General features: G+C 38.7%; 1 protein-coding gene across 1 annotated transcript in view; it reads right to left on the bottom strand.

Moving 5' to 3' along the window:
* LOC103128953 (contactin-associated protein-like 3) overlaps positions 1–17,921 on the bottom strand; it is a 180,214-nt gene that overhangs the window by 74,583 nt on the left and 87,710 nt on the right. The window contains exons 6-9 of the mRNA XM_016184982.2: positions 17,683–17,867; positions 13,552–13,695; positions 10,694–10,955; positions 1,161–1,307 (exon numbers count right to left, since the gene is read on the bottom strand). Of these exons, the coding sequence (XP_016040468.2) occupies positions 1,161–1,307; positions 10,694–10,955; positions 13,552–13,695; positions 17,683–17,867 (738 nt within the window). The remainder of the gene's footprint in view (positions 1–1,160; positions 1,308–10,693; positions 10,956–13,551; positions 13,696–17,682; positions 17,868–17,921) is intronic.

Consider the following 17,921-nt stretch of genomic DNA (forward strand, 5'->3'; position numbering starts at 1 on the left):
ACAAAGAAGTGGAAAGATATTCCATGTTCATGGATTGGAAGAATTAACATCATCAAAATGAATATACTACTCAGAGCTATATACAAATTTAATGCTATCCCTATCAAGATCCCAACCACATTTTTAGGAGAATAGAAAAAATGCTACAAATGTTTATCTGGAACCAGAAAAAGACCTAGAATTTCCAAAACTATCTTGAGAAGAAAGAACAGAACTGGAGGGTCCCAGATCTCAAATTGTAATATAGGGATATTGTCATCAAAACTGCTTGGTACTGGAACACAAATAGATACACTGACCAGTGGAATAGACTTGAGAGCCTAGAAGTAAACCCTCACACCTATGGACATCTAATCTTTCACAAAGGTGCCCAGACTATTAAATGGGAAAAGCAGAGTCTCTTCAATAAATGGTGTTGGAAAAAATGGGTTGAAACATACAGAAGAATGAAACTGAACCACTATATATTTCACAAAATACAAAAGTAAATTCCAAGTGGATCAAGAACTTGGATGTTAGACCAGAAACTATCAGATACTTAGAGGGAAATATTGGCAGAACTCTTTTCCGCATAAATTCTAAAGACATCTTCAGTGAAACGAATCCAACTACAAAGAAGACTAAGGCAAGCATAAACCTATGGAACTATATCAAAATAAAAAGCTTCTGCAAAGCAAAAGAAACCACTAACCAAACCAAGTGACCCCTCACAGAATAGGAAAAGATCTTTACATGCCATACATCAGACAAGAGGCTAATAACCAAAATAAATTAAGTGCTGCCAAACTCAACAACAAGAAAACAAACAAAAAAAAAACATTCAAAAATGGGGAGAGGACATGGACAGAATATTCACCACAAAAGGCATCTTTATGGGTACACTTAGTCTCTAACATTTTGGAAGATTCCTAGGTGACTTCAACAGGTAGCTGTAGTGAAGAATGAGTGTCAAAATTAAGCCTGATTACATGCATGCTTTAAAAAGGTCACTTAGTAGAGAACACTCTAGGTCATGCATGATCTTTTGTCTACTCAGTGACGAAAACAGAATGAGAACAAAAACTTAATACGGTCATTTTAAATTGTCACCTCCATTTGAATAGAAGTTGAAAACATATACATGATTTAATTGTCATAACAGCCTTGTTCCCTTTACTTACCCCCCAAATAATAGGTGTCAATAGAACGAATCTGTCCATGAAGGGAATGAGTCATAGAGGCTGTATCACTGTCTACCATCACGTTCAGGTGAATCCCTTTGACTGATACAGATACAGAATGCCACTGCCCATCATTCAGTGCAGCACCTAGAGGCAAACAAACAGGTTAAAATAGTTTCCCAAACCCTACAAATGCCTCTAAACAGTGCAGTGTTTGAGTACAATATGATATATATCTGCCACCTGCCAAAGACACCAGGAGCCCACTTGACCTTGAACTACCTGCCACAGTCATTTGACTGACTTTCACCAAGATTGACTGGCTGGCTGAGTTCTGAAAGAAAAAAAAAAAAAAAAGGCTTCCAGGTCTGATAGATTCATAGTGCAGGCACCTAAGTTTCAGCAAAAGCCCTCTTGACAATATAGAAGAAGAATTTTCTTGTGCTTTCTATAAAGATAAGTGTGGCTTTTGGTTATTTATACCAAAAAGCTATTATGTTCAGCAGGCACTATTCTAGACTGTACATAGCTTCCCATGGTTGTATTTCACTTCTTCATAATTCAAGTGAGTTAGAAAGGTAAAGACTGAGGAGAAGTGGTTTTCAGCCACTAAGTTTCAGGTGCTACTATGATTCTATCTTGACCTCTTCAGGTGATCTCATCAATATGTCATCTCTCCAGAGCCCTACCCTGTCAGGGAAAGAAGATAGAAACAGGCTGGGGGTTTGGATTGACCTGCCAACATCACTGTTCAATGGAGAAGCAACTACAGAAACCAGAACTCCTTCCTTTTGCACCCCAAAACTAACTTTGGCCAATGAACCCAGAGAGGAAATTTTTTTTTAAATAACAGTGATTTAATATTGACTTATAAAATTATCAGATAACGGGTATAATTCTGTACCATTCCTACCACCAGTGTTCTGTTTCCCCTTTCCCTCCACTGGAATCTGTAGTAGTTCTCCCAAGGTCACAGATATGGATTCATTATTATTCTATAACTTTCTATCTTTATATATATATATATTTGCCCTTTTTTCTATGGTCCTGCCTTCTCTTCATTTCTAAGTCACACTTACACCCGTTACTACTTCTGAATGCCCCTCTTTTATTCTTCTTCTCTTTCTAGGTTTTGATGGAATTAAGAGTTTAGAGTCCTTTGATCAACTTCCTGTAACATTTTTCCCCTTCTGAGAGTATGGACAAAATTATTTATGGGGTGCAGAAGGTGGGGGTTCTGGCTTCTGTAATTGTTTCTTCACTGGACATGGGCATCGGCAGGTCTCTTTTTCTTTCTTTAGTGAGGTAGAGCTCTGGAGAGGTGAGGTCCTGGGGCACAATGGTGAGGTCTTCTGTCCAGGGAAGTCAGATGCTATTTCTTTTATCAGAGAGGGAGGAAGAAAAAAAGGAAGGACACATGGAAACAGTAATAGGTGTAGGTGTGACTTAGAAAGAAAGTGAAGGCAGGAATGTAGAATAAAAATGGGCAAAATAAAATTATACATACACATATAGTCAGCCAATATCTATGGCCTTAGGAGATCTATGGCAGTTTCCACTAACAAAGGAATGAGAATACAGAACTTTGGTGGTGGGAATGATGTGGAATCATATTCCTATTATCTTATAATTAGATAAATGACTATTAAATCACTAATAATAACAGTAAATAATTTCAGTTAATGAAAGCATTACAGGGCAGTGCAATGGTGCACCTGGTTGAGCACCCATGTTACTATCTGTGCTCAAGGACCAAAGTTCAAGTCCCTGGTCCCCTTCTACAAGAGGGATGTTGATGTTGGTGTTGATGTGGTGAAGCAGTGCTGTATCTCTTTCTTTTTCTCCCTCTCTCTGTCCGTCTGTCTCTCTCTTCCTCTCTACCTCCTCCTTCCCTCTGAATTTCTATCCTAAATTAAAAAAAAAATAAAACAAGGGCATTATACTAAAGTGTATGTGCTCATAGATAAGTGCTGCATACAGTAGTGAATAATTTTAAGAAATAATTTTAAAAGTTAACTTTCTAGATGAAGGAAACATGCTAGTTTTAATTTTATATTATTTTTACATTTCTGTATATTTCAAATGTAATATGTATACTTCAATTGTATGCTTAAAATTAGCATTACTCCCTTCAAAAGCAGTCACTGTGATTATAATTCATGATAAGTATCTATTTCTTTCTTTAAATTAATTGGAAATGGTCATAAGGTTGTATCTTTGACTGCCAATTGTCTGCAACTAGTCTTCCCTATAGACGTACCAGGTGAGACTGACACAATAAAAATTCCACTCTGTGATACAAGAGACAAATCAGTGAAGGGGTAGGTTTGAAAATCATTATAGATCTCTGTCATGTGCTATTTATTTTATGTATAGTACAACAAAAATGATAGTCTCCCTTCTGGTTTCCTGTTTGTAAAAATATCTTGGTCAGTGATTCATGAAAGACAATGAGAAAAGTTGAGCACTGGATTATGAAGAACTTAGACTAGACACTTTAAACACTAGACCCTGAGAATTGTGAAAGAATTTCTACAGTTTAAAATTAGAAGCAACAACTACCAAAGTAAAATCTCAGGATGCTTCTTCTAGCCTTGTCATCAAGTATTTCTCATAAAGATTACATAGCACATCCATCGTATAATGTTTAATATCAATAGCTACCTCCAACTAAAATTGCACATCAAAGCCAATGTTCACTTTGATGATTTAAATATCCTGTCTCTTTCTCACCTCCTTGTTTCTCATTCTCCCTTACCCTTTTGTTCTCACTCTCTTCTCTCAGCTCCCCTCTGCCCTTCCCTGCTTATTTAGCTTACAGCTCTGTCATGGGAGAATATGCAGAAAGTACACAAGAATAGCTCCTAAGATTTGCACTAGATGTCATTTGTCTATATGAATTTCAGTAAAATTCATCATTCCAATTAAAAATAAAATGCTTCATTTATGCTCATTTTCTGTGTCTATCCATTATAATTCTAATCTTTTTTTTTCTTTGCTGTGGTTTCAGTTTTTCACACTTCTGATGAAAGGATGGCCTGTTTCCCAGGCAACACTACTGTCAAAGAATGGCTAGAGAATGGAGAGTAGACTTTATGTTTTTATTGTGCTATTATTAGGATAATGCTAATTTTCCCACAACCTTCCAGATCCCTGAAAAATTGCCTCACTTTGGGATAGGACAAATGGCTGTGTGAGTAATTGTGGATCCATAAAAAGAGTTAGTCAGTTAGTTATTAATGATTAACAGCATTGGAAAAACAACTTATATGCCCAATATCATCAGACTCTCAACTTAAACTTGTCACACTTTACAAATAAAGAATAGGTTTTGCAGAAGAATAAGGAGAGGTTTATCAAAACCATCAGCTGGCACAGGGCAGAAGTACTATCTTGTAACAAAAGTCCTCCTGTAGGCTTATATCTAATAATTTAATAGTCTAAAGCCAGAAAATGATAACCATAGTAGCACAAACAGATTATAAAAGAGTGGGACTGGGTCTTTTCAGACATAAAATATACCTTACAGATAGACAGACACTCCATTCTCCTTCTTGTACCTTTCTTTCTGTTTTTGTGACCCCTCCTCCCTTGGCTCAGCCCCTCAAATATATCCACTGGACTCTACATTTTGGTATATTTCTTAGTCTTTACAGAAATATACTCAACTAGCTATTAGAAAAAGTTACCTAAAGCCTAGGAATAGTTCAAAAGTCTTCCTATCTTTTAAAAACCAGAATTGCGCACAGTTTAACACTCTCTTAAGGATTAGAATTACAACCAAAATATGACTGAAGTTTAACTTAAGCTGTACAATTTTGTGTAGTTTAAGTACATAGTTTGATACCTGATACAAGGTTTAAAATGAACAGAGTAATGTCTAATATGCCATGTTGCAAACAAATGTGCTGTTATTCAGAGTTTGTTGCTCCACTTAGAGCACAGGCAAAGTACAATTAATATAATTCCTAAAGGCTTTTGGAATAGTAAATAAGCTCTGATTACAACTAATCCAACAAGACAGTGAGCAGGTCTTTTGTAGTTTTGTGACCAAGCACTGACTTCTTTCTTGATATGCAAGCTAACATAGTACAAAATACTCAAATTTACTAAAAACAAGGTACAGATTAAGTGCAGTAACTATTAAAAGCTTACTGTCGAGAGTGTGGATGGTAGCACAGTGGGTTAAGTGCACATGTCGCAAAGGGCAAGGGCCAGCGTAAGGATCCTGGTTCGAGCCCTCAGCTCCCCACCTGCAGGGGAGTTGCTTCACAGATGGTGAAGCAGGTCTGCAGGTATCTATCTTTCTCTTCCCCTCTGTCTTCCCCTCCTCTCAACGACGACATCATCAACAACAACAACAATAACAACAACAAGGGCAACAAAAGGGAAAATTAAAAAAAAGTTTACTGTCATTTTCAAGGAAACAGAACAAAAATGCCAAGATTTATACAGAATCATAAAAAGACCCTAGATAGCAGAAGCAATCACAAGAAGAAAAGAGAGAGAGAGAGAGAGAAATGGGGGCATTAAATTAGCTAATTTCAAACTATTATTACAAAATTATTCAAATTATTATTACAAAATAATAATAATTAAAACTGTATGGCAATGAAATAAAAGACATATGGATAAAAGAAACAGGATTAAGATCCCAAAAGAAGCCCACACATATATTGACACAATTGATGATATGGTAACCATGACCATACAGTAGTTAAAGGAAAAACTCTTTAACAAGTGATGGTTGAAAGACTGTACTGAACTGTACTTACTGTTGAATGTAAAACATTAATTCCCCAATTAAAAAATATTACTAAAAAAAAAAGCTATTATGAATAGACAAGCAAGGTAAACTTGCTATGTCAATTCTACTCATTGGTAAACAAAAACACCCTTTTCAAATTAAACACGCACACATATATAAGGCATACATGATTTTTAAAAAAAGTTAAGTCTTGTGGTCTGGGAGGTGGCACAGTGGATAAAGCATTGGACTCTCAAGCATGAGGTCCTATGTTCAGTCCCCGGCAGCATATGTACAGAGTGATGTCTGGTTCCTTCTCTCCTCCTCTCTTTCTCATAAATAAATAAATAAAAATCTTTAAAAAAAAAGAAAGAAAGAAAGACTGTACTGCTACATACAAAAATTGAAACTGAATTGCTCTCTAACCCCATACATGAAGCAAAATTCAAACTGGATCAAGAATCAGTATGTAAGACCTGCAAACATAAAGCATACAGTAGATAGCAAAGGTGAAACATCTCATGGCATAGGCACTACACATATCCTTGGGGAGTCAACCCAAGGCAAGGGAAATAAAGACAAAAAATAATAACTGTGACTACACGAGATCAAAAAGCCTTGATACCTAAAGGCTGGAATATTGCAGATGAAGATTTGGGATCTCTTTTTTGAATAGCTAGTAGGCCTATTTTAGCTATATTCCAAAGGGCCCATGACTATACTAGTTTTTTTCCTGAGCCTGACCTCTGATATGTAGGTAGACACAAGTTATTGTCTGAGGAGATGATGCCATGGCTGGAAAAAGGGCTAGAAAGCTGGATCAAGAAAGAGAGTAGCTCCCAAATATGGGAAAGGTGTATAAATATTGTTGGTTGTCCTAAGACAGCAGGAACCTCACATCTTCACTATAGAGCCCCTACTTCCCCCAGTCCTGGAACCCTTGGATAGGGCCCACTTTCCCATATGCATCTCCCAATCCAAACCAAATAATATTGCATCCGCCAATCACAACCTAACCAAAGCAATGATTGCCACCTCAACATGCTTCACCTCAGGCTGTATCCAGAGACTTCACGTGTGGAATGACAACCCTTCAGCTTCATTACTCGGGTGAGAACTTTCCTTTTATAGTACACTCTAACTTCATCTCAGGTAGTTCACTTTCTAACAAAGTCCCATAACCTAGATATACACCAGTTTCTGTGAGAGAGAGCTTATGTGCACACGTATCCATAAACTACTGCAAAACATATACCTGAAAGCAGAAGTACACTAGAGTTTGCAGTGAGTACCTCCCTAACACTTCCTCTCCACTATTCCAAGCTTGAGATCCATGATTGCTCAACAAATTGTTCGGCTTCATATGTTAACTCTCTTTTCAATCACCAGGTTCCAGATGCCACCAGGATGCTGGCCAGGCTTCCCTGGATTGAAGACCCCACCAATGTGTCCTGGAGCTCAGCTTCCCCAGAGACACACCTTACTAGGGAAAGAGAGAGGCAGACTGGGAGTATGGACTGACCAGTCAACGCCCATGTTCAGCGGGGAAGCAATTACAGAAGCCAGACCTTCTACCTTCTGCAACCCTCAACGACCCTGGGTCCATGCTCCCAGAGGGCTAGAGAATGGGAAAGTTATCATGGGAGGGGGTGGGTTATGGGAATTGGGTGGTGGGAATTGTGTGGAGTTGTACCCCTCCTACCTTATGTTTTTGTTCATTAATCCTTTCTTAAATAAAAAATTTAAAAAATATATTGTTGGTTGTAACCATATTAATCCCTGCTTCCCCAGAGCCCTGCCCCACTAAGGAAAGAAAAAGACAAGTTGGGAGTATGGATCGACCTGCCAACACACGTGTTCAATAGAGAAGCAATTACAGAAGTCAAACCTTGCACCTTCTGCACCCCATAATGACCCTGGATCCATACTCCCAGAGGGATAAAGAATAGGAAAGCGATCAGGGGTAGGGGATGGGATATGGAGTTCTGGTGGTGGGAACTGTGTGGAGTTGTACCCCTCTTATCCTATGGTTTTTGTCAGTGTTTCCTCCAATAAATCCCTCTCTCCATTGTTACTGGTCATCTCTATCAGGAACAACACAATAGACCCCTTTGTGGGCTCCTATAGGACCTTGCCCTCAGTGTAGATCAACAACAGCAGAGAATGTTCCATCCTCTGAAGGGAGACTGGGCAAGGTACTCTGTGATCCACCCGAGGAAGACGGGTCTTGAAAATGGGGGAGCTTGGAACGTCCCTACCCATGACCACAGAATGAGCTTAGATATACAGGGATGCAGAGGTTACATAGGCTCCTAAGCTGAATATGGGCTCCAGATCACATCAAATCGATGGGGTTACAGTCAACAATACATTTCCCATATTTGAGAGCTACTCTCTTTCCTGATCCAGCTTTCTGGTCCTTTTTCCAGCCATGACAGCATTTCCCCAGAAAATAACTTGTATCCACCTGCATATCAGATTTCAAGCTCAGAAAAAAAAAAAAAAACTAGTATAGTAATGGGCCCTTTGGAATATACCTAGAATATGCCTAGTATCTACAAAACAGAGATGCCCCAACTCCTCATCTGAACTATTCTAGCCTGAAAGTCCATGATTAGTCAACAATTTGTTTGGCTTTATATGTTAACTCTTTTTCAGCCACCAGGTTCCAGATGCTAGCATGATGCCAACCAGACTTCCCTGGACAGACAACCCTACCAATGTGTCCTAGAGCCCTGCTTCCCCAAAGCCAAACCCACTATGGAAAGAGAGAGGCAGGCTGGGAGTATGGATCAACCTGTTCAGCAGGGAAGCAGTTACAGAAGCCAGACCTTCCACCTTCTGCATCCCAAAATGACCTTGGGTCCATACTCCCAGAGGGATAAAGAATAGGAAAGCTATCAGAAGGGGTTGGGGTATGGAGATATGGTAGTGGGGATTGTGTGGAGTTTTACTACTCTTATGGTTTTTGTCCCTGTTTCCTTTTTATAAATAAAATTTAAATTTTTTTTTAAAAATGCAAAAACTTTTTTAAAGCCTTGCTACATCAAAAATTAGACCAAAAGATAGCTTACTGAGTAGGGGAATACATCACCTATATCTAAGGGCTTAACATCAGAAGTATATCAAGAAGTTATGAAACTCAACAATAAAACAAATAACCCAGTTTAAACAGTGGGTAGAAGACTTGAAGAAATACTTCTTCCTCAAAAGAAAAAGCATAGATATAGCCAAAGGGCACGTGTAATGATGCTAAACACTATTCATTATTACAGAAATGCAAAGTGCAAACAAAATTCCATGCCACATCGTATCTGTGAAAATGATCTCCATCAAAATAATAATAAAAAATAAAATAACAAATGCCATCTTTTCATGATTTAAAAGAACCAAAATAAGCAATAATGAAAAATGTTGTCAAAGACAGAGAAATAGGAACTCTCATTCACTGTTGGTGGGAATATAAACTAATGCAACCATTTAGTAAAATAATAAGGAGTTTCTTCTAGAAGTTAAAAATAGTGCTACTATATAGTTCATTAACCCCCACATCTGATAATTATCTTCAGAATATAAAAGCATTAATTAAAAAATTATATCAATTTTAATATTTATAGCAGCACTACTCATAATAGCTAAGGTGTGGGAACAACTAAAGCAGCCACTACCAGGTAAGTTGATAAAGTAGATTTGACATATAAATCAGAATATATATCAGATATTGATCAGATATTAAAAGATCACATTTTGTCAATTGCAGGAAAATGGAAAAAACTTGAGTATACTCTGCAAAGCAAGTCAGGAAGAGACAAATACTATACAATATTATCTGCATGTGCCATATAAGGAAATAAAATTAATGAAAGGACAAAATAAGAAAAAAAGTGAACTAGTGACAACAAAGAGATTACCCAAGAAGATGCAGGTAATATGTTGAATCTGAATGGACATCAGAGGTCAACAAGAAAACTCTGCATACTGGAGGCCAGGATATCTATCTATCTATCTATCTATCTATCTATCTATCTATCTATCTATCTATCTCTCTATCTACTATCTATCTACCTACCTACCTACCTATCATTTAGTTTTACCAGAGTCCTGCTCAGTTTTAATTTATGGTAGTGCTGGGGATTAAATCTGTGACCTTGTATATTTCAGACACAAAACTCTTTTGACATGATGACTCTCCCCAGCCTCAACCAAAGCAGAGGTTACATAGGCTCCTATGCTGAATACGGGCCCCAGATCAAATCTATGGGGTTTACAGTCAACAATATTTATAGACTTTTCCTATATTTGGGAGCTACTCTCTTCCCTGATCCAGCTTTCTAGCCCTTTTTCCAGCTATGACATCTCCCCAGACAATAATTTGGGTCCACCTGCATATCAGATGTCAAGCTCAGGCGAAAACTAGTATAGTCATGGCCCTTTGGAATATAACTAAATAGGCCTACTAGTAGCTATCTTCAAAACAGAGACCCCAAATCTTCATCTGCAATATTCCAGCCTTTAGGTTCATGATTAGTCAACAATTTGTTTGGCTCTGTATGTTAACTCCTTTTCAGCCATCAGGTTCAAGATGTTATCATGATGCCAACCAGATCTCCCTGGGCAGATGACCCCACCAATGTGTCCTAGAGCCCCACTTCCCCACTCTCATTAAAATAAATAAAATTAAATTTTAAAAAAGAAACTACCAATTTTAGGTATACAGATAAGGGTGGTACTGTCATGACAAATGCCTAATATTGCCTCTCCCCCCTGCCCCGAGCACTTTACCTACCTGCTGTGATGTCTTTCATGGGTTGTCCAGGTTGAGAGAGACTCAGCTTGAGTTTTCCATCACTTAGAGCCAGGCTGATAGTGCCTGACCCACGTTCAAAATGCCTGGTCACCAAGAGCCCTACTCTGTTCCATGTTCGAAACTGAAAAGTGATAGACACTAAACTCTTTTCAGAAGTGCCTGGTAGAGCCAAGTAACTCTTGGGACTCAGAAAAGTTACAGGGACAGGTTCAGGGTGTGAACAAGAGAAGGTGACATTTCCCTGTGGATACAATGAAAGAGACTATTAGGAAGACTCACAGTGGACATTGGACATTTCATTAGCAGCAGATTTTCCAGGACTTATGTAGTTGCTTATCAATTTTCTGGCAACTAGGCTTTTACAATTACACTTCCTCATCAAATGTAAATTAATATTTACCTTTTATTTCCCTCAAACCAAAGCTCTGATAAAGCCAGTCAATCACATGTCTGCACCTTTTAGTAAATCTCCATCATTATTTCTCAGCATTAGCACAGGTATTTCTAGCCAGTCCTTTTCTGAAACATGAACTAGGCATGGGAAACAATAATTCCCTCCCTTCACAATAACAGGTGATTTTATCCAACTAAATTTAGCGCCAATGATCACTTTCTCCAGGGACATGTCTGTACTTGATTTTATTAAGCAAACATGCTTCTAAGTTAGTCACTTAGGTGACACCTACATCTTAACTCTTCATAGGAGGAGTGTTTCTGTGTCTCAAAGATGGGCTAACCACCTCTCAGAAGTTCCTGCAGACTGTATGACCCAGGGAGGGCGGGTCTCTGCTTTAAGTTTCTTACCAAGATAGCAGGCATTTTTAATTTTTACTTAATTTTATTTTGAAAACATTTTTATAACACTAGATTCTCTCTACTGCTCCAAGAGCAAGCTTATCTTAATCACATGAGAAGAATTTAATATAATTGCAGTTTTCCCCCTGGGATTTCATTTTTCATAAATTTCATATGGAAGAATACACACCCCTGAATTACCCTAGAATTTGAAAAAGCATAAAATTACTTAAAATATATTTCTGTTTATTTATTTTGGATAGAGACACAGACATTGGGATGAAAGGGAGAGAGACAGAGAGAGAGATACAAGCGATACTGCTTCACTGCTAGTGAAGCTTCCCCTCTGCTGGTAGAGCAAAAGATTTGAACCTGAGTCTTTGTGCACTGCAAAGTATGCACTCTGTCCAGTGTGCCATTGCTCAGACTCCGGTATAAGATTTCTATCAAGATATTCTAGTGTGAGGACCTGGTGGTGGCACACCTGGTTGCACACACGTGTTATAATGTGCAAGGGCCCAGGTTCAAGACCCCGGTCCCCGCCTGCAAGGGGAAAGCTTCATGAGTAGTGAAGCAGTGCTGTCGGCATCTCTCTGTCTATCTCTCTGTCTGTCTCTCTCTCTCTCTCTCTCTAGCTCCCCATTACTCTCAATTTCTGGCTGCCTCTATCCAATAAATAAATAAAGATAATAAAAAATAATAAAAACGACATTCTAGTACTGGAACTTTATCCCATGAAAATAAAATATCTGACTATTTTAATAATAAAGTAGCTGAAAAAATAAGTATCATAAGAAAATAAAGTATCTGAATACACATCTATAGTGCTCTGCGGTAGTTTTTATTTTGTTTTTGTTGTTGTTTAGACTGAATTTTTATTTATTTTTCACATAATTATTTAATATTGATTTACAAAGTGATCAGGCAATAGGGGTATAATTCCACACTGTTCCTACCACCAGAGTCTGTGTCCCCTTTCCCTCAATTAGAACCTGCAATAGTTCTCCCAAGGTCACAGATATGGATTCACTATTATTTCTATAACTATCTATATTTATATATATTTGCCCTCTTTTCTACAATCCTGCCTTCTCTTCCTTTCTAAGTCACAGCTACACCCTTTACTATTTCTGAATATTCTTCTATTTCCCCTCTTCTCTCTCTGGGTCCTGATGGAATTGGGGTTCAGAGTCCTCTGGTCATCTTCCCCTAATATTTCTCCCCTCTGGTAGTATGGACCAGAATTCTTTATGGGTTACAGAAAATGGGAGCTTTGGCTTCTGTAATTGCTTCTCCGATGGACATGGGCATTGGCAGGTCAACCCATATCCCCAGCCTACTGGGGTAGAGCTCTCTGGAGGGGTGAGGTTCCAGGACAATTTGTAATGGAAAATTATAAAATTTTTCTGATACAAGACTGTATACAGCAACTGAAAAAAAAAGTTTCACAAGACATTTCCGAGTCAGAAAATGCAAAGAGAGAAAAGCTTATATTAAATGATTCTAATTTTGCAAATGGATGCCAAATCTGGATGTGTAGGGACTAATCAACAGTGTGTCTCTGATGGGCGAGTTGCTAGTGATCTGCACACAGTTCTATTATCACAGACCAGATAAAGAAGAGCACATACTAGCTTAGTAACACAATGGTTTGGTGGCAGGGGTGCATCCATGCAGACAGAAGATGGAAAGAAGAGAAGACCGATAAAATAATAAAGACATGGCATTAAGAAGTACAAATGTTGCATTTGTTAAAAGGGTTGGGAGTACAATATGTTCTATCCTAGAAATAAATGCTTAAAACTTAAAAAGAAAAATAGAGAATAATAAAGATGTAAGTCATTGAAACAAAATGAACACCTTTTCAAACTTGAACACCTTTGCAATAGGCATGTCTCTGTCTATACATAAAAATTAAGTCAAGCATAAACTAAAACGTGTGTGTTTTGCGAATGCTACATTTCCAGAAGAGGTATGTTAATAACTGTGCTAGTCAAATTATAGTCCTCTATTCTTCCACACTTGCATATGGACTTACTTACCATTCTGAGGATCTGTGGCTTGTTTTTCTTGGACAAGTCAATGATATCCACTCCATTATAGTAGAGATTTTCTAAACAACCATGAAAGTTTTTATGTGGGAGCACCACTGATTTTTTATGCCCAGAAATTCCTCCAAAACTGATCTTAGAAAGAAAAAAAAATGACAGAAATTATATTGTCTAATGGTTTTCTGATTACTTTGCTCAAATATTTGTGATTAGTAGATACAGTGAAAATTGTCTCGAATTTATTTGATATTAACATATTAAATTTCAATTGATATTTTACGTGCGGATTTATATACCTCTTTATTGACTTTGAATAACTGAGTTAAATACTCCTTTTTTAATTTGTTTCTCCTGTGGTTGTATCATTTCTGTTGATGTAGAATATTGTACCTTGGAGGCCGGGTGGTAGTGCACCAGGGTAAGTGCACATAGCATGAAGTGTAGGGACCCGCACGAGGATCCCAGTTCGAGCCCCAGGCTCGTCACCTGCAGGGAGGGGTCACTTTACAAGCAGTGAAGTAGATCTGCAAGTGTCTCTCTTCCTTTCTCCCTCCCTATCAGAAAAATTTTTTAAAAACATGGCCACAAGAGCAGTGGATTCATAGTGTCAGCATCAAGCCCCAGTGATAACCCTGGAGGCAAAAATATAAGTAAAACTTTAAAAAACTAGGATATTGTATCTTTATTTACGTGAAAAATCTTGATCAGTAGGACATTATAGCCTGCTGTGATGACATTCTACTTAGTGATTTTTTCTAGTGCTCATATTTTATTTTATTTTATTTTATTTTTATATTACAGAATTACATGTCAACAGGGGTTTGAGTCCACATCATTCCCACCACCAGAGTTCTGAATCTTTAGTCTCCCCACTGCAATCTACCACAGTTCCCCTACGGTTATAGACATGGGCCAACCATCTTCTCTACAACTATCTGTCCACGTTTATACATAGTTGCCCCTTCTTTTTCTGATTCAATCCTCTCTTCCCCGCTAAGCCACTCATGACATCATAACTACCTCCATATGTCCCTTCTCTCTATCTGGGTGGATTTTTATAGTACTGTTTTTGGTCAAGATTCTGATGAGTTAGAGTAACATAAACATTGATGAACTCATTCAAGACCAGGATCGTCAGCTGGTCTCTGCTAATGCCATTTGTAGCAAATGAATATGGAGATGTTCTAGATTTTTCAATCAATGTTCTGACTAAATACTGTATTTCAGAATACGATAGATAGATATATATCAGTAGCATGTTGCAACTAACCTGAGGTCATTAAAAATTCCAAGAAACTGTATTTTGAGTTGTGTGAGCCATATGTCTCTTGTCACTTAACAATTCAGACTGCATTATATAAATGACTTCTCCATGCTATCCCAGCTCACTATACCTGTTTAGAATTTCCATAAAACAAATATAAATCTCCAGTTGGTAGTCAAGTACTAAATTTATAGCAGAACTGTTCAAATGATAAAATCTTAAAAACACTGCTGCTATGTTGAGAGCTCTTCACCTACAGATTTTTCCAAATTTATTTTATTTATTTATTTATTTGCTTTGCCCCCGGGATTACTGCTGGGACTCAGTGCAAGCACTATATAAACTCACTGCTTTTGGAGGCTATTTTTTCTATTTTATTGGGTAGGACAGAGACAAATTGAGAGAGGAGAGGAAGAGAGAGAGGGAAAGAGAGACACCTGCAGACCTGCTTCACCACTCGTGAAAGTGCCAGAGTATGCCAGAGTATGCCTGTAGTGCCAGAGCTCAGGCTGGGAGTATGGACCGACCTGCCAACTCCCATGTTCAGCTGGGAAGCAATTACAGAAGCCAGACCTTCCACCTTCTGCATCCCACAATGACCCTGGGTCCATACTCCCAGAGGGATCAAGAATAGGAAAGCTATCAGGGGAGGGGATGGGATACGGAGGTCTGGTGGTGGGAACTGTGTGGAACTGTATCCCTCTTATCCTATGGTTTTGTCAGTGTTTCCTTTTTATAAGTAAAAGCAAAAAGGAGTCCGGCGGTAACCCAGCTGGGTAAGTGCACTTGGTGCAAAGCGCAAGACTGGCATAAAGATTCCGGTTTGAGCCCTCGGCTCCCTACCTGCAGGGGAGTTGCTTCACAAGCGGTGAAGTATGTCTGCAGGTGTCTTTCTCTCCCCCTCTTTGTCTTCCCCCCCTCTCCATTTCTCTCTATCCTATCTAACAACAATGACATTAATAACAGCAACAACAATAACTACAACAATAAAAAACAACAAGGGCAGCCTAAGACAGCAGGAACCTCACATCTTCACTATAGAGCCCCTACTTCCCCCAGTCCTGGCACCCATGGATAGGGCTCACTTTCCCGTATGCTTCTCCCAATCCATACCAAATAATATTGCATCCGTCGATCACAACCTAACCAAAGCAACGATTGCCATCTCAACATGCTTCACCTCAGAGTGTATCCAGAGACTTCACGTGTGGAATGACAACCCTTCAGCTTCATTACTCGGGTGAGACCTTTCCTTTTATAGTACACTCTAATTTCATCTCAGGTAGTTCACTTTCTAACAAAGTCCCATAACCTAGACATACACCAGTTTCTGTGAGAGAGAGCTTATGTGCACACGTATCCATAAACTACTGCAAAATATATACCTGAAAGCAGGATTACACTAGAGTTTGCAGTGAGTACCTCCCCAACACTTCCTCTCCACTATTCCAATCTTGGGATCCATGTTTGCTCAACAAATTGTTTGGCTTTGTATGTTAACTCTCTTTTCAATCACCAGGTTCCAGATGCCACCAGGATGCTGGCTAGGCTTCCCTGGATTGAAGACCCCACCAATGTGTCCTGGAGCTCAGCTTCCCCAGAGACACACCTTACTAGGGAAAGAGAGAGGCAGACTGGGAGTATGGACCGACCAGTCAACGCCCATGTTCAGCGGGGAAGCAATTACAGAAGCCAGACCCTCTACCTTCTGCAACCCTCAACGACCCTGGGTCCATGCTCCCAGAGGGCTAGAGAATGGGAAGGCTATCATGGGAGAGGGTGGGTTATGGGGATTGGGTGGTGGGAATTGTGTGGAGTTGTACCCCTCCTACCTTATGCTTTTGTTCACTAATCCTTTCTTAAATTAAAAATTTTAATAAAAAAAAATAAAAAAAAAAAAAAAAAAAAAAAAAAACAACAAGGGCAGCAAAAGGGAGTAAATAAATAAATAAATATTAAAGAAAATAAAGTGCCATAGCTGCAGGTGGGGACAGAGGCTCAAACCCACATCCTAGCATGAGTCCTTGCGCTTAGTACTGTGTGTGCGTAACTGGGTGCACCATTGCCCAGATTTTCCAAATTTAATGACAACTTACTCTCATGTACAGATTAACATCTGTAAAGGATGAAGTATCTCAATAGAATGTGCCTATATTAAACCTCTGCACAACTACTGTACACAAGAAATGCATGGCCATAATTCTGAGTTGCTAGGAAATGATATTTTTATATACAGCAGTTTTTTTTTCTTCTCTAGATGGTTGTATTGTATTTTTCACTTAATGTAGAACTAATATATAACATCAAATTAGTTTCAGGTGATCAACATAACAATTCTATATATATATGGAATAATAAAATGATCACAGCAAGTGTTACAGCAACCCAACACCACACATAGTAAAAACTTTATATGTATGTGATGAATACTTTTTAAAAAATATTTATTTATTTATTCCCCTTTTGTTGCCCTTGTTTTTTTATTGTTGTAGTTATTATTGTTGTCGTTGTTGGATAGGACAGAGAGAAATGGAGAGAGGAGGGGAAGACAGATGGGGAGAGAAAGATAGACACCTGCAGACCTGCTTCACCGCCTGTGAAGCGGCTTCCCTGCAGGTGGGGAGCCAAGGCTTGAACCCCCATCCTTACACCAGTCCTGGAGCTTTGCTCCACCTGCGCTTAACCCACTGCGCTACAGCCCGACTCCCGTGATGAATACTTTTAAGTAACGTTTGAATACTCTTTTTAAAAAAAGAAGGGGTGGGGTGGTATTATTTCCATGTAGTAATATTTTATTTACAAGGTTAACTCGCATCTAGAAAACTGGTTCTGGAATAGTTTTAAAGTAATTTTCACACCTCGTAAGCAAGATCCAAAAATCTAGGCGTGTCCATTGTCTGGAAATGATGTGTGTGCCTGTCGACGGTGAAGTTGACTTGGGAGCTGAGGAGCTCAATAAGGACAGAGTGCCAGTGCTGGTCATCCAGCAGGCTACCCAGGCTCAGGGTCCCTTGGGCACCAGAGGAGGACAGGTTAGCACTGCCTAAGAAGGGAGCAAAGACAAACAAAACATTCCATCCAGCTCAACACCACAATA

The sequence above is a fragment of the Erinaceus europaeus genome, chromosome 10 (genome assembly GCF_950295315.1).
Source record: "Erinaceus europaeus chromosome 10, mEriEur2.1, whole genome shotgun sequence".
Taxonomy (NCBI): Eukaryota; Metazoa; Chordata; class Mammalia; order Eulipotyphla; family Erinaceidae; genus Erinaceus; species Erinaceus europaeus.